At 45.5% G+C, this 26,561-nt stretch overlaps 1 protein-coding gene across 4 annotated transcripts in view; it reads right to left on the reverse strand.

Annotated features, from left to right (window-relative positions):
• The window catches only part of CCDC171 (coiled-coil domain containing 171), a 209,797-nt gene that overhangs the window by 169,028 nt on the left and 14,208 nt on the right, over positions 1-26,561 (reverse strand). For all 4 annotated transcript variants that reach the window (XM_083482216.1, XM_083482214.1, XM_083482215.1 and 1 more), the window contains 4 exons: positions 18,709-18,859; positions 10,582-10,670; positions 9,158-9,318; positions 6,291-6,429 (listed from right to left, as the gene is read on the reverse strand). In XM_083482216.1, the coding sequence (XP_083338342.1) occupies positions 6,291-6,429; positions 9,158-9,318; positions 10,582-10,670; positions 18,709-18,859 (540 nt within the window). The remainder of the gene's footprint in view (positions 1-6,290; positions 6,430-9,157; positions 9,319-10,581; positions 10,671-18,708; positions 18,860-26,561) is intronic.

The raw sequence follows: 26,561 nt of genomic DNA on the forward strand, positions 1-26,561 counted from the left end.
GTTAAGAACAGACCTCCAGAACGAATTAAGTTCTTAACCCGAGGTACCACTGTATTTAAAATGCATCTCTGGGTTATTTGTGGCACATAGAAATTCATTCATTTTTCTTTTTTTCAAAATACAGTCCGGCCCCCCACAAGGTCTGAGGGACAGTGGACCGGCCCCCTGCTGAAAAAGTTTGCTGACCCCTGAGTAGATTTACAACAAGAAAACCGCACACCAATAAACAAATTTTTGAAAGGGGCAAAATTAGTTAGCATTTTTTAAGTAAAACAAGTACCTCTGGATGCGAACAGGATCCGTTCCAGAGCCCCGTTCGCATCCTGAAGCGAACGCAACCCGCGTCTGCGCGGGTCACGATTCGCCTCTTCCGTGCATGCACGTGACGTCATTTTGAGCATCTGGGCATGCGCAAGCGACGAAACCTGGAAGTAACGCACTCCGTTACTTCCGGGTCACCGCGGAGCGCAACCCAAAAGTGCTCAACCTGAAGCAACTTCAACCCGAGGCATGACTGTATCAGGATTCCTTGCACTCACCTCAACTCCCCCTTTCTTCCCACCCAGGGGCGGCCTTGCCCTCTGCCTGCACCTCAGAGCTGCACCTCATGTGAGGCTGGGTCTCTGCAGTTGTAGCAGCTTCCCCTTCTCCTCGCCCGCTGTCCAGCAGCCACTACAGGCTGCCTAAGGGAGGAGGCTGGCGGCGGCTGCAGCCATGGGGAGGCACCAGGATGCTCCTTCGCAGCTGCCACTGCTGCCACTACCACCGCTCAGGACAAGTGCTGCCTCATCCTCCTGCCCAAGCTCAGCGGCTGTGGCACTGGCGGGAGAAATAGGGACATTCTCGGATCAAATCAGAAGCCGGAAAGGCTTTTGTAATTCTGGGACTGTCCCTGGAAAATAGGGACACTTGGAGGGCAATGGAATCCCACCCCAAGTTAATAACTGCAGAGTTTTCGTCTCCGGTCTCTTAGGAGATATATAGGACAGAATGGCATTAATAATAAAATTATTTGTGGACAAAATTTGTCAGTGACGTAATAAATGGTAGCGTAAGAGTACCATAGGTCAGTAACAGAAGGTTCTGGGTCGATTCTGCTTTTTAGAACGGACAACAAAAATCAGCGCTAATAGAGTATTGATATCTCATCTTCCTTCAACAAAACTCTCTATATACATATAACATAATAATAATAATAATAATAATAATAATAATAATAATAATAATAATAATAAATTTTATTTATATCCCGCCCTCCCCAGCCAGAGCCGGGCTCAGGGCGGCTAACAACATGCATAGGACTCTGTAATGATCTTCTATCCAGGTACTGAACAGACCTAGGACTGCTTAGCTGTGATGTTTCTGCATCATGTACCTTTGGGCCAAAGTGTATAGAACATTATCCCGCCCCCCTGCGAAAAGGCCAAAGAACCCATGATAGGTTCACAGATTGGAAGACCGTTTGGAAAGAAGGTAATGAGAAAGGAACGTAAGAGTTCTTCCAGATGGAAGGTTTTTAATGTGTCATTGCGCATGAATCTGCACATATATGATCTGGAGGCTGCCTGGGGACTGCGCCAGTTCCAACAGCTGATCCCCCAACTAGTCCGAACAGCAATCTGGGAACTATCAGGGTAAACGCAAGTGATGCAACGAGAAACAGCAAGAGTTGTGCAAAAAACTCGTGTTGTATGAGGTAATCACCCCCCTGCCCTGCTGTCACTTCTAATATTGTGCTAAGTCAGCCATGAGGAACATAGCTTGCAGGACAACCCTCTAGAGTTGGTAGCTGCCTCAACAGTTAAGGGAAGGAAAGCAATAGTGCCACTCTATTCCGCCTTCGTCAGGCCACGCCATTGTCCAATTCTGGGCACCACAACTTATGAAGGATGTTGTGGCGATCACACAGGGTCCCTGGACGTTTGACGGTCTATTGATCCCTGTGCCACCACTGTGCTCGCTTCCCCACTGCCACCAACCCGTTTCTCTCGGGTACACACGGAGTCCAGACAGTTGTTAACATTAAGAAATAATCAAGTTTATTTTTATAAGCATGAACAAGTTTAAGGTTTCAGTTAATTTTTCTTGTGGGTTTCTTAATCTTAGTTTCTATGCCGGCTTATACCTTTTCTAATAACTGCTAACTGATTAACCCAACTATCTATCTGACTCCTCCTATCAGTTTCTCTCACTCTCTCATAACACAACTTGACCAACCCCCAGACCTATCCTCCCTTTTCCTTCTCCAACTCCCAACCCTCTACTGACTTCCACACAACTCCGACTCTAACTCTAACTCCTCCCCTTGGGTCCCCACTGGCCAATCACTTCACATTCATTTAACCCTTTCCTTATGACCCACCTAGGAGGCAATCGCCACAGATGTTGACAAGCTGGAAGGTGTGCAGAAGAGAGAAACCATGAGGATGAAGGATCTGGAAACCATGCCTTATGAGGAGTGGTTGAAGGAGCTGGAAAGGGCCATCTAGTCCAATGCCCTGCAATGCAGGAAACTCAACTAAAGCATCCCTGACAGATGGCCATCCAACCTCTGCTTCAAAACCTCCTAAGAAGGAGAGTCTACCAAATCCTGAGGGAGACCGTTCCGCTGTCGAACAGCTCTTACTGTCAGAAAGTTCTTCCTGATGTTGAGTCGGAATCTTCTTTCTTGTCACTTGAAGTCATGGGTTCAAGTCCTTCCCACCAGAGCAGGAGAAAACAAACTTACCGTATATACTCGAGTATAAGCCGACCCAAATATAAGCCGAGGCACCTAATTTCAGCACAAAAAAAATGGGAAACTTACTGACTCGAGTATAAGCCGGTTCACCACACTACAAACCTGGTGATGGTGGTGGCAGTGGCAGAGTAAGAACAAGCAACCCAAAAGGGCTCCTTTCGGGCCACTCGTCCCTCCGCCGCTGTCCCCCACCTCACTCAAGTATAAGCCATGGGGGGCTTTTTCAGCCTAAAAAATGTACAGAAAAGTCAGTTTATACTCGAGTATATACGGTACTCCATCTTCCATGTGACAACCATTGAGATATCTGAAAATGGCTCTCATATCTCCTCTCAGTCGCCTCTTTTCCAAGCTAAGCATACCTAGGTCCTTCCACAGCTCCTCATAAGACTTGGTTTTGTGGGGGGATACTCACTGAAATGTTGTTGTTTTTTAATAATAATCTGAGAATATGTACTGTAGTACATATTTTGAGAGGATTTCTTAAATTCTCAAACTGATGTGGAAACAAAATGCCATAATCATTCCATCCTCAGTTCTTCATACCTGCCTGAAAACAGGATTACAGTGGCAGCAACCATCCCAATTAACGTGATTAACCAGGCTTTGTCAAAGTTTAGTGTTAATTAAGATAAGAAGAAACAAATTTTAATCATGGTTGAGGCCAGCCGGGGTTATTTCTAAAGGAAATGTGAGAAAGTGCCTTAAAACAAAACCCAAGGACCAATTCGACTGCCCAACTACGATTAAAGGTGACATGGTATTTGTACCAGGCCTTAGAAACCCCAACAAAAGACAGCGAAGACTCTTCAAATGCCCAGAACCAAAAGTTAAAAACTAGCAGAGAGAGATTTAACTTTCAAGCACTGTGGATAATTACACAGGGAAGCACCTAACACATAACGTAATCAATCCATTGCTATATGGAGTTTCTAAATTGAAATAAGAAATCTCTCTGAAAGATATGCTTTAATCCAACCAGGATGAATTCCATACCCTATGTGCACATGAGGTCAGACTAGATAATTGCAGCGGTCCCCCACTGGTCTTAAAAGTGCGCGAATTTAAATTGCTTCCACACTTAATAGTCTACAAGAAGCTAAGGAGTAAGTATTCCTTGGAGAATATCCAAATTATGGTCAGTGAGTGAGACCACAGATAGGTTTAATACCAGCTTGGGCAGATAAAATAGCAAGAGAGCACCTAATACGTTTTGATCCACGGAAGGTTCTCGGAGCAGAGAAAGGGCACTTAAACCTTCTCCACTCGTCCCATTCTAATCCGCTCGAGCTTTATTGTTCGGTTTAAACTTTCTTTAACCTGAACCTTCCCCCCCCCCCACTCCCTCCCCCAACATGTACTAAGGGCAAGCAAAAAAAGTTTTCTTTTTAAAAAAACACCACACACCCTAAAATAAACTTTATCGTCAATACAGAACAGTGAGTGGCAAAAGTGAAATAACTGGTTTGTGTAAAGTGGAGGAAGCTTACCGCATTTTTCGCTCCATAAGGCGCACCTAGTTTTTAGAGGGGGAAATCAAGGAAAAAAATTTAACCCCCCCCCCGAGCTTCTCCCTGCTTTTGCGGGAAGTGGGGGAACCCCCTCCCGCAAAAGCCCAAAGGAGCCGCGCACCCTTTAAGGAGCATGTGACTCCTTGTGGGCTTTTCTACGAGGAGGGAGAAGGGACTGACTGGCCGCATCAGTCCCTTCTCCCTCCTGGGGAAAAGCCTGCAAGAGCCGTGCAGAGCTTGTGTGCGGCTCTTGGGGGCTTTTCCTGTCTGCCTCCCCCCTGCATTCACTCCATAAGACGCACACACATTTCCCCTTACTTTTTAGGAGGGAAAAAGTGTGTCTTATGGAGCGAAAAATACGGAATCTACAGTTTGTCGTAGGATGGTGACCTGGAGACGGCAAAGGTGCTCTTTTAAGTTAGTCTGGATAGCTCACTTGGTTAGAGCATGGTGCTGATGATGACAAGGTTGCAGGCTCGATCCTCTAATGGGACAGCTGCATATTCCGGAATTTCTCCTCTTCCTGGCGCGATGGGAGGAGGAGGAGGAGGAGGAAGAGGAAATGGCTACTGCAGCCGTGACTCACTCGGCTCCACACTCAGCCTCCTCTGCCCCCTCAACATTGGGGGGGAGAGCTGCTCCCCCCCCCCAAAAAAAAATATGGGAATGAGCAAAACAGCTTTCCCCATGAACTGGTGCCCCCTGTGCTAAACCATAACTTCTTGTGTCATTTCACACTGACCAAAACTGTGATCAATGTTAATGGCAAGCCAAAATTAAACCATGTACATGTCAGAATGCAGAGGGCCGGGAGGCCAGCTGGCTAGCCCTGGCTGGGCCGTCTCCTTCCAGCCGTCCCGCTGTGAAGACCATCACTTCTGCTCCAATGTAAATCAGCAACACGGGCTTCAAAGCCAGGGCACACTATCAGCAGATCCAACTGCACACACAGAATAGGGGTGAGGTTTGTGGAATCATGCTACAACTACAGATTTATTAATCATAAATCAGGACAAAGAAACATGTCGTCTCTCTCTCTCTTACGTCATCTCAGAGAGAACAGCTAAAAGCAAAAGCTATACACATAACGGAAGTTCCCAGCAAGCTGTGCTGGAATGTAAACAGACATGTGACATGCAGCAATTCCACACGCCTGTTCCTTAAGGTGGAATGGAAATGTCAACAGTACAGTCGTACCATGGTTCTCGAACTGAATCCGTTCCGGAAGTCCATTCAACTTCCGAAAATGGTCGGAAACCAAGGCGTGGCTTCCAATTGGCTGCAGGAACTTCCTGCACTCAAGCGTAAGCCGCGTCGGACGTTCGGCTACCAAAAAACGTTCACAAACCAGAACACTCACTTCCGGCTTTGCAGCGTTCCGGAGCCAAAACGTTCAAGTCACAAGGCGTTTGAGAACCAAGTTGCGACTGTACGTTCCCTCCCCCCAGCATGTTCAAAATACACATAGCAAACATGGCACAAACTTCATGACAGCCACATTCCAGTTTAGGCAGGTGTTATTTGGGGGGAGGGCCAGGGGGGGAGATGTTATGTAAAATGAAATTTCAAACAGCTAAGTTTATTTTTAAAAAACCTATTGCTTTGTTCAAAATATATCGGATGTGGAAAATTCAGAGCAAGTTCAATGCTTCATTACAACGCGCAACGTTAGTATTTTCCCATGAAACGGAATCTGTTTGAGTTGCACAAGTGACTTGAGAAACACAGATATTTTAAAGTTTCAGAGGAACCCCAATAAAAGGTGATGCATGCTAAATGGCTCTTGGTACTGAAAGCAACCCAGTGGCTGCAGATCTGTTTTCGGTTGTGCAATGCAAGAACGAAAGCTGCATGCAACTCCCTAAAACCGCCGTCCTTCTGAGCGAAACATCCATGAGCTGTCATGTTCACCAAACCACCTGCAGGCCTTCCATTTCTCAGCCTCCATTCCGAGCATGCATGACAACACCATTGCGCACACATAGCAACATCTATAGCATCGTTTGGACCAATAAAGAAAATGCCCCAGGGCTTCTTACCAATACAAGTTCATCCTGTAATTCTTTGTAACTTTTTTCATTATCCAGGAGTCTCTCTGAGAGGTCTGTAATTGCTTTCTTCTTCTCTTCCAGCTCGTCGTTTAGCTGCTTGTTTATGGAGACGTACTCCCTTTCCAGGCTGAAAGACGGAACAGAATTTTCAGAAACACTTTAAACAACTAATATTTGACTCTGTCGTATGTTGCATGAATTTAGTGGATTTTTTACTAAAAAAAAAAACCAACGAAGCTGAACAAAATCAGAAAAACATTGATGAAGTGCTAAAAGTGTTGGATATGCTGCAGTCCTAAACAATATTGTGGTTTTGCATAACAGACAATTTATACAACATGGATGCAATATATTGCCATTCAATTAAGCTGGAAATTTCCATAGCACTGAAAATTATTATTATTGTTTATTCAATTTATATATACCACCCTATACCCAGAGGTCTCAGGGCGGTTCACTAAACAAAATCAAAATATAAAATATAAAACCTCAAAATAAAAACAACAACCCAATAACATCCCCCCCAAAAAAATCCCACATTTTAAAAGGGCATAGGATGTCAAACAGATCAACCAAAGGCCTGGTTAAAAAGGACCGTTTTTGCCTGGCACCTAAAGGTGTATAATGAAGGTGCCTGGCAAACTTCCCTGGGGAGAGCATTCTACAGATGGGGAGCCACTGCGGAGAAGGCTCCGTTCTCATGTTGCCACCCTCCGGACCTCACATGAAGGCGGAATAGGAAGAAGGACCTCAGAAGATGATCTCAGGGTCAGGGTAGGTTCATATATAAAGAGGCGGTCCTTGAGGTATTGCGGTCCTGAGCTGATTAAGGCTTTATAGGTCAAAACCAGCACTTTGAATTGGGCCCGGAAACCAATTGGTAGCCAGTGCAGTGGGACCAGGATCGATGTAATATGCTCAAACCATAATCTAACCTTGAGGTTACCAGAGCTTAGACAACTGAAGTTAGACTGTCCCTGTCCAGATAGGGGCATAACTGGGCCACCAGCCGGAGCTGATGAAAGGCGCTCTGGGCCACTGAGGCCACCTGAGCCTTGAGCGACAGCAAAAGGTATTCAGAGGAAGTATAACCACATCAAGAGCAGGCAATCTCCTACCCATCTGGTCTAGGGAACATTAATAAGCAATGATAGTCAAACCAGGCTCATTGTGGTGCCTATCTACACATGCCACTAAAAATATTGTAATTTCAAAAACTGAATGCTACAGTTCTAAGAGAAGTATTTTTAATTACAGTCATACCTCTTGTTGCGTTTGCTTCAGGTTAAATCTTTTCAGGTTGCGTACCACGGCAACCCGGAAGTTCCGGAAAGGGTTACTTTCAGGTTTTGCCGCTTGCGTATGCGCAGACGCTCAAAATGACATCATGTGCATGCGCAGAAGCAGCGAATCACGGCCCGCGCAGACGTGGGTTACATTCTGCTCATGTTGCGAACAGGGCTCCGGAACAGATCCTGTTCGCAACCAGAGGTACCACTGTATTCTCAGGTCAGCTACAAGAAGGTATTTTCAGCATTCACTGAAAAACAATACTCATCTCAGCCGGTTGCCACAACAGTAAGGTTTAATTTGCATAAGACCAGTATGAAGATATTTTATGGAATGAATGACAAGTTTGAAGATAAAGGAAAATATGCAGACTCAAACCAGGGAACAGCATGAAAGTAGTGAAAATAGGTAACACAAAGGTTGTCAAAATGGAGGATCAGAATGGGGAGGTGTGACAGGAATAAAACGGATGCCAAACCATGTAAGAACTACCTGAAGGGAAGGCTGCATCCGTACCAGAACGTCTTGCAAGAAAACAAAAATCCAGTTATAAATTAAAATTAAGTATACTGGCACACTGACAACCTTAAATGTCCAAGAAGAACCATGGTTATCCCCTTTATATTTTGGTTGGTCACCGAAAGAAAAGTTACCTCTCCCATCCAACTATGCCTGCTAGTACTATCATGAAACGTCGAGGCTGTGGAACTTTGTGTTCAGGGTGGCACAATTCAGATGTCACACTAAACCACGGTTTGGTGCAAAAATAGGAAGCCCGTGGTCTTCTAGATACTGCTGGACTCCAACTCCCAACAGCCAAAACCAGCATGGGGAATGGTCAGGGAGAATGCGAGTTATAGCCCAAAAACATCTGGAAGACCCCAGACCCCCCATGTTCCAGTTTAGCATGATGAGCGCAAGCCACAGTGGCTTTTGCAGTCTGCTCCACTCCTCTTACATCTTCCCCATAATTGCATCCCTGTGGGAATTACAACACTCTCAAAAAATTTATGATTAATATAATGTCACTTAATGTGAATTTAATCATCAAGTGGATACCCCGGAAGACAACAATTTCTGGGCCCAACAAATTCTCACTCATCTCCACTGACTGCTATTAAATATGGTGGATCCAGAAAACTTTTGGGGCCAGCATTACAGATGTTTTTACATGTGAGGCTTAAATTATCTTTGAATGCCCCACATGCTAATATCTGATCCCTGTTCACACATACCTAGGAAACCTTCTTCCTATCGAGGGCTGCATTCCCTCAGAATGTAGTCTCACATCTACATCCACTACATCACCTTAACCTGCTAAACCGATAGGAGGAAATTTTTACCCTCTAAATGTTGCTGAACTACAACTCCCATCAGTCCCAGCAAGCCTGGCCAATGACCAGGGATTATTGGAGTTGTAGCTCAGAGACATCTAGAGGGCCAAGGTTTCCCAACACTGTGTTAAAAGTAAGGAAACGCTCAGCTCTATACTATATAGTATGAACGATTAGTCCACTGTCCAAAGCAACTAATACAAATTCTGAACCAGGAAATGAGAGACCTACCTATTGAGTTTTTCGACGCTCTCATGAGCGTTGCGCTTCTCTCTGTCATAGGCATTTTCCACCTCTCTAAATTTGCCTTTGATCATTTCCAAGTCAGAAAGCGCTTCTGCTTGGCTGGCCTTCTCCACCTGCAAAGCCCCTTCAAGGTCTCGAATTCTTAACTGCAACGTAATAAGAATCCGTCAATCAACACTCCAAGAAGAGCTGTGTTTTCTTGCTCTACAGCACGTTAATTTTTAGGGAAGACAATAACTGTATCAGTACTGATGGGCTTTTAATACACTTAATACGAGTGCATGTGTGCTTACTCATTCCTTAACCATGGCTAGGGTGAAGAGCAAACCCTGGTTACGTTTAAATGTCACGCCCAAGTGTTCATCTGCATATGCAAAGAGTTAAAACAGGAGCATGCCATCTTCCTGAGTGAGCAGGATGCTTGAGATCTTCGTTCCAATAGTTTGAAGGTCAGAAAAGAATTTCCAAACACATTCCATTGAATGCACTTAGAATGAATTTTCCCTCCCCTTGACCATGGTTCTGTGCTCACATTAACCACGGTCAGTACTAACCACCGTTTATTTTTTTTACTCAGAAATTGAAATCAGGGTTTGAAACTGGCATTGGATCAGGAGCAACGCTTGCTAGCATTAGCATGGCTGTTGTCAGTGGATACATTGCATCAAATTATACTTAGCAGGAGAAGGGAAGGGCAAATTTATGCTGGAGAACGAAGGCACAGGAGAGAAAGCGAGTGCAATCATATAGACCAGGGATGCCCAACAGGTCGATCGCGATCTACCGGTAGATCCCCCGGAGGTTTTGGTAGATCACGGTCGATCGCTGGGTCCCTTTCATTAGCATTGGTAAAACCGAATTAGGCCCTGTCCCCTCATCCCGCCCTCCATTGTTGCACAATCTGCAGAATGGAAGACAGACTTTACTCAGTGGGGCTATTTTTTCCTCCTCCCTTAGAAAAAGCTGAACAACTTTGCCCTGAACCTCCCAAAAACGGGGCTTTCCTTCCCCAAAAAAGGTCAAAAACTTCGACCTGAACCCACCAAAAATGGGGGTAGATCACTGCCAGTTTTTAATTTTGTAAGGAGTTGGCCATCCCAATATAGACTGTTGACAACCCCCAAATCATGATCAGAGAAAGGGAAATAAAGGTTTGATTTCAGAAGGAATAACTGTTGCCCTGGGGCACCTCTAGGGTCTGTGGCACTGTGACAGCACCCTGTGCCAAGCTGGGATGCCAAGCTGGTACAGCAGCAAGAGACATCTCTGTGATGCCACCCACGGCATAAAGCTACCATGTTTGCCCCTAATACCACATTTTGTTAATAAAACTACTGTGTTAAATATTCAGGAGAGACGTAGCTCAGGATGCATTAGTCTGCTCCACCTAATGGCTGTGACAGATTTACCTGGATTATTTCAGAATTAAATTTTGATTCTAGATGTGCCGCTCTCTCTGCCTCAACGTTTTCTTCCAGTTTCTTTATTCTCAATGTAGCTGCCTAAAAACAGAAATTTCAAGCTGGTTAAAGATGCAAACACCCTGGAAATCTATCTCAAGTACTTCTTCGATAGATTGCAACGTTGTGTGTTTGTGAACACAGCTCAAAACATTGGTGCTGACCTTTAAAGCTCTAAACCGTTTCACCTCAGTATACCCAAAGGAGTGTCTCTACCCCCATCGTTCAGCCTGGACATGGGGGTACAGCTCCGAGGGACTCATGGTAATTCCCTCAGTGTCAGAAGTGAAGCAACAGGGAACTAGGCAAGAGGGCCTTCTCGGTGGTGGCACCCACCCTGTGGGAATGCACTCCCATCAGATGTCAAAGAAATAAAAAACCACACAACTTTTAGAAGACACCTGAAGGCAGCTGCGTATGGGAAAGTTTTTAATGTTTGGTATTTTACTGTGGTTTTTTAATTTGTTGGAAGCCACCCAGAGTGGCTGGGGAAACCAAGTTAGATGAGCAGCATATAAATATATTACTACTACTACTACTACTACTACTACTACTACTATTAGTAAAGGTAAAGGGACCCCTGACCATTAGGTCCAGTTGTGACTGACTCTGGGGTTGCGGCGCTCATCTCGCTTTATTGGCCGAGGGAGCCAGCGTACAGCTTCCGGGTCATGTGGCCAGCAGGACTAAGCCGCTTCTGGTGAACCAGAGCAGCACACGGAAACGCCATTTACCTTCGCGCTGGAGTGGTACCTATTTACCTACTTGCACTTTGACGTGCTTTCGAACTGCTAGGTTGGCAGGAGCAGGGACCGAGCAACAGGAGCTCACCCCGTCGCGGGAATTCAAACCGCCGACCTTCTGATCGGGAAGTCCTAGGCTCTGTGGTTTAACCCACAGCACCACCCGCGTCCCTACTACTACTATTACTTCAGTGCAATCTACTTGGAATGGCTCTTGAAGATAGTTTAATAACTGAGCTACCCTCAATCTATGAGATGACCAAAGAGGGCGTATTAAGCCAAATCTAGCTCAATGCATTGGCTTTTAGTAAGGTTCTGGATCTATTAAGGATGCAAGTCTTGATCTTGAATGTCCCGTGCTAAGGCACAACTTGCAGATCATCTTCTCCCATGCAGTCCTCAAATTTATTTTTATTAGGGATGCAAGTTCCTTGCTGTATGGAGGGAGGGCTTTCAGTGGTGGTGCCAACTTCTATAATAAAATGCTAAAGGTAAAGGACCCCCGACAGTTAAGTCCAGTCATGAACAATTCTGGGGTTGCGGCACTCGTTTTGCTTTACTGGCCGAGGGAGCCGACGTTTGTCCACAGACAGTTTTTCCAGGTCATGTGGCCCGCATGACTAAGCTGCTTCTGGTGAAACCAGAGCAGTGCATGGAAACACTGTTTACCTTCCCGCTGGAGCAGTACCTATTTACCTACTTCCACTTCGTGCTTTCGAACTGCTAGGTTGGCAGGAGCTGAGACCGTACAACAGGAGCCCCTCCTGTCACAGGGATTCGAACCACCGACCTTCCGATCGGCAAGCCCAAGGCTCAGTGTTTTACACCACAGCGCCACCCACGTCCCAGGGTTCCAACTTCTATAATAAATTCCAGTTGCATTATTATAATATACTAACGATCCAATGTCTTTTTAAAGAGGCCCACTAGATAACTCGTCTTAATTTTTTATTGGCAAAGAAATCCTCCCTATTTGCCTTCTGATCTATGTTTACTCATCACTCTTCTGATACTTCCCTTGTCCGCCAATAGTATTTTGAAATCTCTCAATGCACATGCTACTTTTCTATAAAAACGGAGCTGGACTCCTTTAGGGAAGAGAAAATGACAGGAAAGCCATTTATTGGCATTTTTGAAGACTTTTATTTTTTATTAGAATTTTTATTGCAAAGTAAATACATCAATACCAAGCCATACAGAAAGAATAATATAAAGAAAAAGGAAATGGGGGGGGGGGGATAAAGAAAAGAAAAAAATTGTGAAGAAAAGCAGACAATAAAAGAATAAAGAAAAGTATAATATTTCAATACAATAAACACTATCTTACAAAATAATAGTAATAGAGGGATTGCTGCTTTCGCTGCGCAGCGATCCCTCTTGCTATTCTAGCTTCTGAGATTCAGAATAATTTTTTTCTTGTTTTCCTCCTCCAAAAACTAGGTGCGTCTTGTGGTCTGGTGCATCTTATAGAGCGAAAAATACGGGGTACACACACACACACACATATATATATATATACACACACGTTTCCCCTTTTCCATTCACGAGGTCATTCTAGACACAGCCAAATTTTTACATTAGAACCTTGTCTTTCTAAATAATCATTCAAGCACTTCATTTCTTTCTTGACTGTATTCACTGGCTTTAATCTTTAATAAACTATTAAGAACAAGGAAATGGTTGGATGTTAAACAGCCTTGAATACTCTTGTATAAATATCAAACGGTTTTTAAAAACTTATTAAATTAAAGCCTTCATCATTTGACCAGGAATCCATGTCTCCACAGTACAGCTTAAGATTCTGTTCCTGATTCTTTACAAAGTTGGGAAATATCGATTTATGATTTCTCTGTGGCTTCTGAAGTCACATGACACAGAAACACATTTACTGCATATTAGAGCACAATCAACAATGAAGGATATCACCATAGACCCAACTGGCACAGTCAAGGTTTCAGGAGCGTCAACGGTAAAGAAATAAGGTCTTATATATAAGGTCTTCAGGACCACCGGCAAAGCACCAGGCCTGCTGGCTTATGTAAGCAACCCAGAATTTGTTTATCCAACAGATCTGACAGCGCATGCTAACATCAATATAGAAAAATCCTGAGGGAGGCTGGAGGGATGTGTCTATTTATAGCACACATTGCTTAAATAAGCTCAGCAGCTGATAGACCATGTCACAGACACGTCTTCCCCCAGATGTTGTAGGACTCCAAATCCCATCAGTCTCAGCCAGCTTGGCCAACAGAAAGGAATAGTGAGAGCTATAGCACAAAACTTCGGGGCAGGGAATTAGATCACAGAAGGTGCTATAGATCACAAGCTAATTGAACTGGAAGCCCCTTCAGTCACAAAACTGAACAACCCCAAAATTTGGTTTGAGCAAAAACCATAGGTCCATCTTTCTCCACCCACTAATGTTCTGAACATACTTTCCTCAACCCATTTTGGGGCACTCTTAATTTACATTTTGCATTCTATTTTACACTTTTTGCATTTTCAGACCAAAGCGTGACAAGACTAAAAAAGATAATAATAAGGCGAAAGTATGCTACAAAACATTCATAAGTCCTGTGAATGCCTGGTCTTACACTAATACAACAACAAATCCGTTTATTGTGAGGACCATGCCTGTACACAAACATCAACACAACAATAGTTAAAAATATTAAAATTCATTACATACTATGCCAACAAAACCTTCATCCCACAAAATAGAAAGAGAGGGAAAACAAGCAACGAGTTAAACAGACGATGAAGGGGTCTTTACATTGTCATCCATAAATCTTTCCCTGGCTTTCATCACAAAAACCGCTACCACATGGGTAATACGTGGGTTTGCATCAACTAACAAAAATTTTACTCTATCCTTACACTAATAAATGTCCTTACACTAATAAATAAAATAGCACATTGGCCATCTTCTGGTTAAAAGGTGCAAAGGAACATTTAAGCGGAAAAGGGTGTCCGAAACTCCAAATGATTGTTCTATCAAGACCTCCACCAAAGCATAAAAGAGCTACAATCCAATACAGTGGACGCTTGGGTTACGAACGTGATCAGTGCGGGAGGGACGTTCGCAACCCGCAGCGCCGCGTCTGCGCATGCACGGGTTGCGATTTGGTGTTCCTGTGCATGCGCAAGTGCCGAAACCCAGAAGTGCCGTATTTTTTGCCCCATAGGGCGCACCAGCCAATAGGACGCACCTAGTTTTGGGGGGGGGGGGAATGGGAAAAAAATTATTTCCCCCCCCCCAGGCGCGGGGAAGCCCGAGCTTCCCCCAACCCCAGAACAGGGGGCTCCTGCCGGGCTCCCACGCCTTGCGGATATCTGCCTGAAGCCCAAACCAGGTCGGGAAACAGCGGGATGGCGGCGCTCCGCCTCCCCGCTGTCCCCCGAGCTTGTGGGGCTGGCGGCGGGGAGAAGCGCGCTTCTCCCCACCGCCAGCCTCCAAACCAGGTCGGGGAACCGAAGCCCGGGGCGCGCTGTGCAGCGCGCCCCAGGCTTCAAGATGCAGGCTGCTATCCGCAAGCCTAGGGAGCCTGACGGGAACTCCCGCGGGCTCCCAAGGCTTGCGGAGAGCTTCCTGAAGCCTGGAGAGCGAGAGGGGTCGGTGCGCACCGACCCCTCTCGCTCTCCAGGCTTCAGCGAAAGCCTGCATTCACCCCATAGGACGCACACACATTTCCCCTTCATTTTTGGAGGGGAAAAAGTGTGTCTTATAGGGCGAAAAATACGGTAACCTGTTCCGGTGCATCCGGGTTCGGCGTGGTGCACAACCCAAAAACGTGCAACCCAAAGCATCTGTAACCCGAGGTACGACTGTACAGTGGTACCTCGGGTTACAAACACTTCAGGTTACAGACTCCGCTAACCCAGAAATAGTACCTCGGGTTAAAAACTTTGCTTCAGGATGAGAACAGAAATCGCGCGACAGCAACAGGAGGCCCCATTAGCTAAAGTGGTACCTCAGGGTAAGAACAGTTTCAGGTTAAGAACGGTAAGCCGAGGTACCACTGTAGTCTACTTGTGATTTGAAAGGTGATAGTTAAATTATGGATGCTTACCAATAAAGCATAGGATACTGGATTAAATATGACCTCAATCTGTAGAAATCTCATCAAGTTTCATGGTGTTAGCCAACAAGGCAACTTAGTAGGGACGAAACTAAGCCCTGGTGATTTCAATGGGACACAGCCAACTGTCTCTGGATTGGGTCATTGACTCGGGTCACTGAGTAGAAGAACTCAAGCTACAAGGCAGAGGGTTGAATCCAAAATTGTCTGTGCACTAGAAGAACGAACATCCGCTCACACAACAGGCCTTCCATCTCCTTCCTCTTACAGCCTTCAAGGACCCTCAAAATCTGCTCCATAGCATTTGGGGACCCCTCAGAGCAGGTTCTGGGTTCTGCCCCCCAGAACCCATGTAACATCTTCGCTATTCTTTTAAGTGAAACTACGCTATCGAGTCCGCAGATTAGGAAGCAAGATTATACCAAGCAAGACAACTGGTCCATCTACTGTTCCCCTGGGCCAACAGTGGCTCTCTGAGATTTCAGGCCTTGGGTATACTGGGGAGTGAGCCGCAACAGCAAATTGTGTGGCTCTACCACACACAAAAAGAGGGCAAAGGGAAGAAAATGAACATTTCTTAGGCTTACTTCTTATTTTACTCCTGCCAGTACAAAGCTTCCTTACGTTTTGTATATATCACTTCCGGCACAGCTGAAGTACAGTGGTACCTCGGGTTACATATGCTTCAGGTTACATACGCTTCAGGTTACAGAATCCGCTAACCCAGAATTAGTGCTTCAGGTTAAAAACTTTGCTTCAGGATGAGAACAGAAATCGTGCTCCGGCGGCGCGGCAGCAGCAGGAGGCCCCATTAGCTAAAGTGGTACCTCAGGTTAAGAACAGTTTCAGGTTAAGTACGGACCTCCAGAATAAATTAAGTACTTAACCTGAGGTACCACTGTATCTTGTAAGGATGTCATGAAAAAACATGAAGAAAAATGGCTACATGAAACCCTGTGCGCAGAAGAAAGCCTCTCTGTATTTTTAAAATAAGCAGACAAGATTCCTCTGTTTTTTTATTCTGTGTTTTACTGGAAACTGGAATTTACTATTGCACTTGCAATGGAGAATTTGCTGTTTGCAAACTGCTCTGTTTTTGGTTTGTCTTGAGACGAAATGGGGGTGGGGGTGGGAAGGTTTAACAAATAGAAAAAAGTAATACGTGAACCTCCAAGCTCAGAAACCAGCTGCTGAAAGGCAAACAGCACAGGAAAGCTACTGCCTTCATGCCCTCCATGTGGGACTTCCTGCAATCATCCCAAAAGGCCACGCTGGAGGAAAGGATGTGAGGCTTCCAGCCAATATTATCTTATGTTTTCTTGAAATCACCATTACTTTCCAACCAGTGACATTTCCTTTCTACACCCACCAGAGGGCACCAAAGGAACACCACAAATCTTCCTTATAGCAGCTGGTCGACATGTGCTCTGCTTAAGTATCTCTCAAACTGCTATATTTTTTAATAATAAAAAAAAGAGTTTAGAAAGCTATTCTACCAACCATTTCCGCTACTTTTCAAAAACACGGTGCCATCACCTCAGACTACAAAGCTGCCTAATTAGGGATTTAAAGACAACCCTACCTTGCAAACGACAATTTGTTGCTGCAACATCTGCTTGAACCTTTTTTTAAAAATATATTGGCAGAAAGGGGTAGCCTATATCACAGAACAGTGTGCTTTTTTTTTTAAAAAAAGTACCGTATTGGCCCAAATATATGCCACACCTGAATATAAGCCGCACCTTTAAAAAAAATTTTTTGGGGGGGGGGAGAGGAAAAAAGAGAGAATAAACTCTGAATATAAGTCACTCCATTCCTCACTGCTCCTGGCTGCATACTGTAAGGTGGCGAGTATAAGCCACATTTAACTTTTCACGGTGGGAATTTGGAGGGAAAGCGAGGCTTATATTCAGGCCAATACAGTAGATGCCCAACATCTCCCAGCCCTGAAGAATTATAAACATATGCTTTTTTCTCCAATTAAAAAGAGGAGTGAGATAGCTCACCTGTGGCCTTGCAGAAGTTGATGGACTACAACACCCCAACATCCTTGACCACTGCCCAAGCTGCTTGGGGCTGATGGGAACTGGAGTCCAACAACATCTGGAAGTCCCCACACTGGAGTGGCAGCTGCTTACACACACTCCACTTACACATAGGGCTGGGCGACATCTGGCTTCCAACACTGCAATATATATCACCGGCGGTGCTGTGGGTTAAACCACAGAGCCTAGGACTTGCCAATCAGAAGGTCGGCGGTTCAAATCCACGCAACGGGGTGAGCTCTCGTTGCTCGGTCCCAGCTCCTGCCAACCTAGCAGTTCGAAAGCACATCAAAGTGCAAGTAGATAAATAGGTACTACTCCGGTGGGAAGGTAAACGGCATTTCCGTGCGCTGCTCTGGTTTGCCAGAAGTGCCTTAGTCATGCTGGCCACATGACCCGGAAGTTGTACGCCGGCTCCCTCGGCCAATAAAGCAAGATGAGCACCGCAACCCCAGAGTTGGTCACGACTGGACCTAATGGTCAGGGGTCCCTTTACCTTTTAAACATTGCGATATATAGACACATCATGATGTCCGAAGTAAGTATGGAGCTATGCAGAGGCCTTGGACTGCTTCACGGTTTTCCCACATTGCGATTTTTGCACAGACCACGCACCCAAACATCGTGATTTGCGATATACTGCCAGTTATGAAACAGATACCATGGTAGGGACTTCAAACCGGGTTTGGACGATACACAGATAATCCATATTGAGATCCTGGAGGGCTGCCGGTCGGTGTAGACCAGGGGTCAGCAAACTTGTTCAGCAGGGGGCCGGTCCACTGTCCCTCAGACCTTGTGGGGGGCCAGACTCTATTTTGGGGGGGGAGGGAGAATGAACGAATTTCTATGCCCCACAAATAACCCAGAGATGCATTTTAAATAAAAGGACACATTCTACTCATGTAAAAACACGCCGATTCCCAGACATAGCTGTCAACTTTTCCCTTTTCTTGAGAGGAATCCTATTCAGAATAAAGGAATTTCCCTTTAAAAAATGGAAATGCTATGTTTCCAGACCATCCGCAGGCCAAATTTAGAAGGCGATTGGGCCGGATCCGGCCCCCGGGCCTTAGTTTGCCTACCCATGGTGCATACAGTACTGAGCCGGATGGGGCAATGGTCCAATAGGCACCTTCCCATAGGTTCTGGCAAGCTGTCAGTCCCCAACACCAAAGCACTTCAGAGAACGGGGGGGGGGGGGGACACTTGCCTCAAGCTCTTTCTTAAGCCGGGCCTCTCGCTCGGCGCTGAAGTCGAGTTCGCTGGCCTGCTGCCTCAGCCCTTCGGCGCAGCTGTTGTGTTGCATCTCCATGTCTTGCATTTTCTGGTGAAGGCTCTGCATTGCACTGTTGCTGTCCTGATAGAACAGAGAGAGAGAGAGGAAGGGCAATTATTGCTTGAGCCACAAGCAGAGAAGTCAAAAAAGATGACCCCCTTAGTAAAGGTAAAGGGACCTCTGACCATTAGGTCCAGTCATGGCCGACTCTGGGGTTGCGGCGCTCATCTCGCTTTATTGTCCGAGGGAGCTGGCGTAAAGCTTCCGGGTCATGTAGCCAGCATGACTAAGCCACTTCTGGCAAACCAGAGCAGTGCACAGAAACGCCGTTTACCTTCCTGCCAGAGCGGTACCTATTTATCTACTTGCACTTGACGTGCTTTCGAACTGCTAGGTTGGCAGGAGCAGGGACTGAGCAACGGGAGCTCACCCCATTGTGGGGATTGGAACCGCCGACCTTCTGATTGGCAAGTCCTAGGCTCTGTTGTTTAACCCACAGTGCCACCCGTGTCCCTGACCCCCTTAGTGCTAAGGACCAAAGAGAAAGCCTGCTTTGGGGTTCCTTGAACATTTCAGACCCCTACCATCAGTAACCACACAGTCAAGCGTCACACCCACCCCAAAGCCCCATCTTCCTTGGTCCTAAGGCTGCGGTCCTAGTCACAATTATGCGAAAGACTGTTCCATGGAACCGGAGCTTTTTTTTATTAGTTCCGGCCCCTCTCAGGTGGGCACCATTGAATAAGGAAGGTGCTCATGACGAGTTCCAGCACCTCTTTTTCTAGCAGAATAGCACTGCATGCAACCAATAAGGCTTATAAGAATTTGGGACTAAAGTGTTTGGCAGAGTTGCCCAGAGATTCAAAGGCATGTTAATTTTAAGTGCTTCAAGGTCATACTTCTAAACTGGTTTACATGTCTATGTAAGGAGCAATGTGCTTGAATATTCTTTTTCTCCACCTGCAATACATAAATTGCTTATTAACTTATTTCTACCCCACCTTACCCTCCACAGACCTCCAAGCGGAGTTTATGGTTGCCACTGAGGTACATTAGATTGATTTGTTTTTATAAAATTTAAATACAGTCGTACCTCCGCTTACGTATCCCTCCGCTTACGCAAACTTCAGGATACGTGAGCGGCAAACCCGGAAGTATATTTCCGGGTTTTTGCCACATGCACATGTGCAGAAGCATTCTACCGCCACGTGTGCATGCACAGAAGCGGTCCCTCCAGTTGCGGAAACTTCAGGATCTGACCAGAGCTCCAGAATGGATCCTGCCTGCAACCAGAGGTACCACTGTACCGCCCTCATCGTAAGATCTCAGGGCAGGTCGGAGAATAAAATACAAGATAAAGACAAGTACATAAAACGAAACAGTAAAACTGTAACCCTCCCTTCCCACAGTCACATTTAAAAGGCTGTAAAATATTATTCGGCCCAAGACCTGGTTAAAGAGGAACATTTTTGCCTGGTGCCTAAAGGTGTATAATGAAGGCGCCAGGCGAACCTTCCTGGGTGGAGCATGCCACAAATGGGGAGCCACTGCAGAGAAGGCCCTGTTCTTGTGTTGCCACTCTCTGGACCTCACAAGGAGGAGGCACAGGAAGAAGGGTCTCAGAAGATGATCTCAGGGTCCAGGTGGGTTCATATGGGGGAGAGGCGGTCCTTTAGGTATTGCGGTCCTGAGCAGTTTACGGCTGCAGTAATGGCTGGCCCAACGCTACCTAGTGAGCTTCATGGCTGAGGGGCAGGGGTGGGATCTGAGGTCCCCAATCCTAAGCCAACTTGCTATCCGTCTGGGTTCCACACACTTCATGGTCCGGTTCACGGGTGATCGAAGTCCCAGCAGGGGATGTCAGGACCGGGGGCAAGATGGCTGGGTGGGAGCAGGAACGGGAGTCCAGAAGCCAGAAAGCCAAGAGTCCGAGGGTCAGAAAGCAAGGAGTCATGAAGTCAGGGGTCCAAGGATCAAGAAGCAAGGAGTCAAGAAGCCAAACGCAGCAAGGCAGGAAGCGTGTTGCTGTGGCAAAGAGCCAAAGGGAAATGCTGACCTTATATCCCTTCCCGGCTCCTGCAACCAGGTGCTGTGAATTACCAATCGGCCTCATCTTGCCTCTTCAGAACAAACTTAGGAAGGCCCCAGTCCTGCAAAGTCCTATTGGTCACAGGGCCTGGCTCCTGCATACACTCCTGACACAGTCACACCCAAAGAAGAGCCACAAAAACAAAAATGCAAAATAAATAGCAAAAACAGACAGATCTTAGTGTAACACTCAAAACGGAGCACGTTTGGCTTCTGAAAAAAGTTTGCAAACCGAAACACTTGCTTCCGGGTTTTCAGTGTTTGGGTTCCAAGTTGTTTGCGTACCAAGGCGTTTGAGAACCAAGGTACCACTGTAAAACCAAACACATTGAACAGCTTCCTTTCTGGAGAGTGTGCCTTTACAGTAGATGAGAGGTCAACCTGCAAAGCAAACTGCAAAGCCTCGCAAATGAGAATTCGGGCATTTGTATTTAGGCCTCGCTTCCCACAAATCATTTGTTGGTCGTGAACATCACCTGCTACTTTTCTGCGCCTTTTAAAAGCAATGGAGTGAGAGAACAAAGATGGCGGAGCTAATACAAAATGCTTCAACTGAGACCCCTCCCAAAGTAGAAAAAATATGTACAAACACTACTACGTCAGAATCTAAAAAAGCTATAAAATGATGAATTTTTAGATAGAAGAATGGAGGCCTTTTGTGGGTTATTTTTTTAAAAAAATTCAAGTCAAATGAAATCACGGTCAGGATTCAGGTAAAGGCAGCAATAGAAAAACGACAGAGTAATTGTAATAGAGAAAGAAATTTTTGGCAATAACAATATAATACAGAAGTAAAAAAAAAAACACTGGGGAGGCAAGGGTGGGAAGTCAGCTAATGTAATAATGTAATGATTTGATTTGAAGGTTTTTGTGAAAGTATTTGAAAGATTTAATAAAAATTATATATATATTTTAAAAAGAATCCAAAAAGGCTTTTTCCCGTGAGCAGAATACTCAAGAGGCTAGATCTGCAGATCTGCTTCTTCTTCTTCCTGCAACGTATTACAATCAATTTAGCAGAGAGACTATTGCGCACTGGTTATCAGTTTGGCTGTGTGCTCAGCACACTTGTAAAAAACAACTTCTGCAGGGCATGTATTTACCGCTGCTGCTTAACTGCCCAATACGATGCTTTCTCCCTCATTAATTTCCAAACATGTTGGTCTTGTTTTAGCTCCTCTGTGCGGGGAGGAAAACGCATATAATTAGCTCGTTGGGCTGATAAGACTTCGTCCTGGAGATCAGGGTACTTAAGGCGGCATTTACAGCTACCCGTTTAGTTTCCCCTGCAGCACTGCTTCCCGGTCTTAATCTCAGACTCAAGTCGGCTCAAGGAAAAGGTTGCTGCAGGGTCACAGCCAAGGAAAAGAAAAGAAAAAAAACCCTCCAGAGCCAGTGTGTTAAAAGAACGCACACAAGGAAAAAGCACGCAGTCTGAGCTCTTACGACAACTTGGCCTCCTGATCCCGTCACAATTGTCAGCGTGACACAACAGTGCGGAAAGCTTGACCCCTGCTTCCCACACTAACAGGATATCTTAGTTCTAGGAACAAATAGAGGCTCTTCTTGATTCTTGGAGCACTCCGTTCTGACAGCTGCCCAGAACCAAAACAGACAACACCCTGATATAACTGTAAAAACTACTCTGAAAACTTATTGTTCCAAAAATGCAACCTTCATCTGGTTGTAAATATTAAGATTATACCAGCAAAAATGAGTCTTTCTGTAAAAAATGATTTAAATCAAGACTTACTTACAAGTAAAATATTCCTAGAATGGACATGCTAGGGGGTTGCTTTGTACCAGCCAGGACAGTGGTGGCCAAACTTGGCCCTCCAGCTGTTTTGGGACTACAATTCCCATCATCCCTGACCACTGGTCCTCTTAGCTGGGGATGATGGGAGTTGTAGTCCAAAAACAGCTGGAGGGCCAAGTTTGGCCATGACTGAGCCAGGAGAAAACTTCCTGTTTCCTCCCGAGCTGGAACAAACTTCCTCTGCATGTGACTAGATGTGGGAGTGGCCTAATCTGGGCAGGTGAGCACACCTCCTTTTGCTCCTCTTCTCCATTTTGCTTTTCTGTGTTTTAGGAGAAGTGACTACTCAGTCGCACTCACTTAGGAACTAACTCACTTATGGGATAATTCCACATGAATATATATTCTTTTGTAACCTAAGTCTGCCTTCAGGGATCCAACTGTGAACTGAATGAATGTGAGTAAACTATTATAATGACTTTAATGAGATTGTCGTGTCTATTCTTTTTAAGAGGGATAAGAAGAGATCTTACCAGGAATCCTATAGAGAGAGGCTCAGACGAGCCTGCAACAAGCAAACCGCGGTGCGTTTAAAGGGGAATGTTTAAATTCCGCTAAGATATAGAACTTGCTAACGCAAGTTAGAAAGGATATCATTAAATAATATATCCTCTCCTACCTCCCTGAACATGCCAAGTGTCACGGTCTGGTTCACGGGCGATCAAAGTCCCGGCAGGGGACGTCAGGACCGGGGGCAAGATGGCGGGATGGGAGCGGGAATGGGGGTCCAGAAGCCAGGAGTCAAGAAGCCAAGGGTCCAAGGGTCAGGAAGCAAGGAGGCACCAAGTAAAGGGTCCGAGAATCAAGAAGTCAAGGGTCCAAGGATCAAGAAGCAGGGGGGTCAAAAAGCCGAGGTTCAAGGATCAGAAAGCAAGAAGCCAAATGCAGCAAGGCAGGGAACATGTTGCTGTGGCAAAGAGCCAAAGGGAAATGCTGACCTTATATCCCTTCCTGGCTCTTGCCACCAGGTGCTGTGAGTTACCAATCAGCCTCACCTGTGCGGTCACACCTTGCCTCTTCAGAACAAACTTAGGAAGGCCCCAGTCCTGCAAAGTCCTGTTGGTCACAGGGCCTGGTTCCTGCATGCACCCCTGACACACAGTTAGTGCCAATGGATTTTCAGCAATTTTCATCAGCTAGGTGAAATGAGGAATAAAATTACCAGCCCTTGCTATGCTTCTGATAAGTATCTCTCTCTCTCTCTCTCTCTTACACACATACCATGCCCAATATTATTTTTTAAAGCCAGAAATGATTTCCAACCATGCGATAAAACTAATGTCTGGTTTTTCCTATTGGATGCTGTTGGGTAGGCACACAGCAGCTGTCAGAAGGGTCATCCATTGTTAATTTAGGCACCTGGTTTGAACTCCATGAAAGATGCAGAAATAATAGACAGCACAAGCCTGCCATCTGTTTACAAAAACAACAACACAGTTTTTGAACCCGCCTTTCTGTCCTATCAAAAAGATGGCCAAAGTGGTTGGCGACAACATTTTAAAATAGTTCCATTTTACAAACAAAGGGAGGAAAAACAAAAAAAAAGCAGCAAATGGAACATTATACAGTACATCGAGAGAGTAAGGAAAGATTCAAATGTGTCAGGCTGTAATAAAAATCATAACCACCACTTTTGCATAGGTCGAGAGCAAGACGGCGCATCCAGGGTATGCAGAAACCGTGCAAGCCAATACAACCAGCTCCTTTTCAAATCTGTACCACGTATATATCCCCTAATGTAGGAGGCATTTCGAGAGAAGCAGGCACCAGCCCAGCAATTCCTAATGTGCAAAGTTTTGAGCAGCAGATGGAGAAGATAATTTCAATCCATTGTCAATATCTGCTTCTCAGCATTATATAAATAAACTGAACTTCAGAAACATAAACAGAGCCGTCGTTTTCAGTTCCTGAGGAAGAATAAATCAGCACCCACCTGCCATCTGTGCCTTGGAAAAGCTGTCTCTAAAGAATCAGAGCCATCTCCCTCGTAAGTAAGCTAACAAGCAGGCTTCCTCTTTAGGCTGTTTCTTGTATGTTGATGGCAACACACTATATACTAAACTAAGGTTGTAAGGAGGTGATAGATTATCTAGAGCAGTGCTTCCCAAAATTGGGTCTCCAACTTCTTTCTGGACCACAACTTCCATCATCCCTAGCTAGCAAGACCAGTGGGCAGGGATGATGTGATTTGTAGTCCCAAAACAGCTGGAGACCCAGGTTCTGAAACACTGATCTAGGGCCTTGGCCTTCTAGGTTCTGTGGGATTGGTATTTTGTTTTGTTTCTGTACAAAATCATCTGATACAGTTGTACCTTGGTTCTCAAAAGGAATCCGTTCCGGAAGTCAGTTCAACTTCCAAAAATGTTCGAAAACCAAGGCACGGCTCCCAATTGGCTGCAAGAGCTTCCTGCACTCAATTGGAAGCAGCATCAGATGTTCTACTTCCAAAAAACGTTCGCAAACCGGAACACTTCTCAGTTGGCAGCGTTCAGGAGCCAAAACGGACTAGTACCAAGGCAATCAAGAACCAAGGTGCAACCGTACACACAAAATAAGAGTGGATCCGTCATTTGCCCTAAATAGTTTACCAAACTCAAGAGCACATGGGGAAGAGAGGAAAAAGAAACCTTATTGCATGAGTTATGTTACGTTGGATCTCATCCATACAGAGCAGGGGTCAGCAAACTTTTTCAGCAGGGGGCCAGTCCACTGTCCCTCAGACCTTGTGGGGGGCCGGACTATTTTTTTTGGGGGGGGGGAATGAATTCCTATGCCCCACAAATAACCCAGAGATGCATTTTAAATAAAAGCACACATTCTACTCATGTAAAAACACATTGGTTCCTGGACTGTCCGCGGGCCGGATTTAGAGGGCGATTGGGTCGGATCTGGCCCCTAGTTTGCCTACCCATGATACAGAGGATAGGAGGGAGGGAGGAGGGGAGCAATCCCCAAATTGACTCATTCACACTCAAACGGTACAACTAAGTATGAAAGTTGAAACACCAGGGGAGACTTGAGGATTTTAAATTTTTCCACGGCCCAGTTCAAGCTGAAATTAATCATTTTATCACCACAACTTCAACGGAAGGGAAACAGAATGGACCCAAACTATGTGGGCTTCAATGAACCGCAGACCCAGGTGTTAAAAATAAATTTAAAAATCTCCCGTGGTATGCTGTGTTTCTGGCCACAAGATGATGCTGTTGCACTTATTACAGAACCTCTGGTCGTCTTTTGATAAGAGAATACTAGGCAGATAAACACCGCAGGAGGAAGGAGCGACTTAAAAGCATGGTTAATTCTCCTTATTTCTAAAGGACAACTCTTCAAACAGTTTATGGTCCAAGGCTGCCTTTCTGTCTGCTACCAGGCACTGGCCACATTTCCATGTGACAATAAATCAGGGTTGCTGGCTTATTGTGGTTTATCGTGGACACGCAGCATACTGGTCAATTGCTCCTGGCTCCTTCCTCCTCCTCCTCCCTTGATACAAGCTGAAGAAACAAACCCGGAAGCCACAATTAAGCTTTTGGGATTGTGGTTTCTTGCTCACTAACAAGCCAGGAAACGGCGATCTGCTATTGGTTTAAAAATCTGGGCTTGTTAGGGAGCGACTCACCACAATCCTGGGTTGGGGGGGTCACAGGAAGCCAAGCTTAATTGTGGCTTCCGAGTAAGCTTGTTTCTCCCAGTTGGGAACCAGGAGAGGTTGTGCACACGAACACACGTCTCATGCACAAAAAGCCACAATAAAAAGCAGCAACCCTGGCTCCAGCCTCCCAACCTGATTTCCAGTGATTCTCTAGCAAGCATTTGCATGCCATGATTGAAATCTGTTTTGAAAGGCAAGGCTCAAAGGATCAGATCTTCCTGTTT

Source organism: Podarcis liolepis (assembly GCF_965112155.1).
Source record: "Podarcis liolepis genome assembly, chromosome: 17".
Classification (NCBI taxonomy): Eukaryota; Metazoa; Chordata; class Lepidosauria; order Squamata; family Lacertidae; genus Podarcis; species Podarcis liolepis.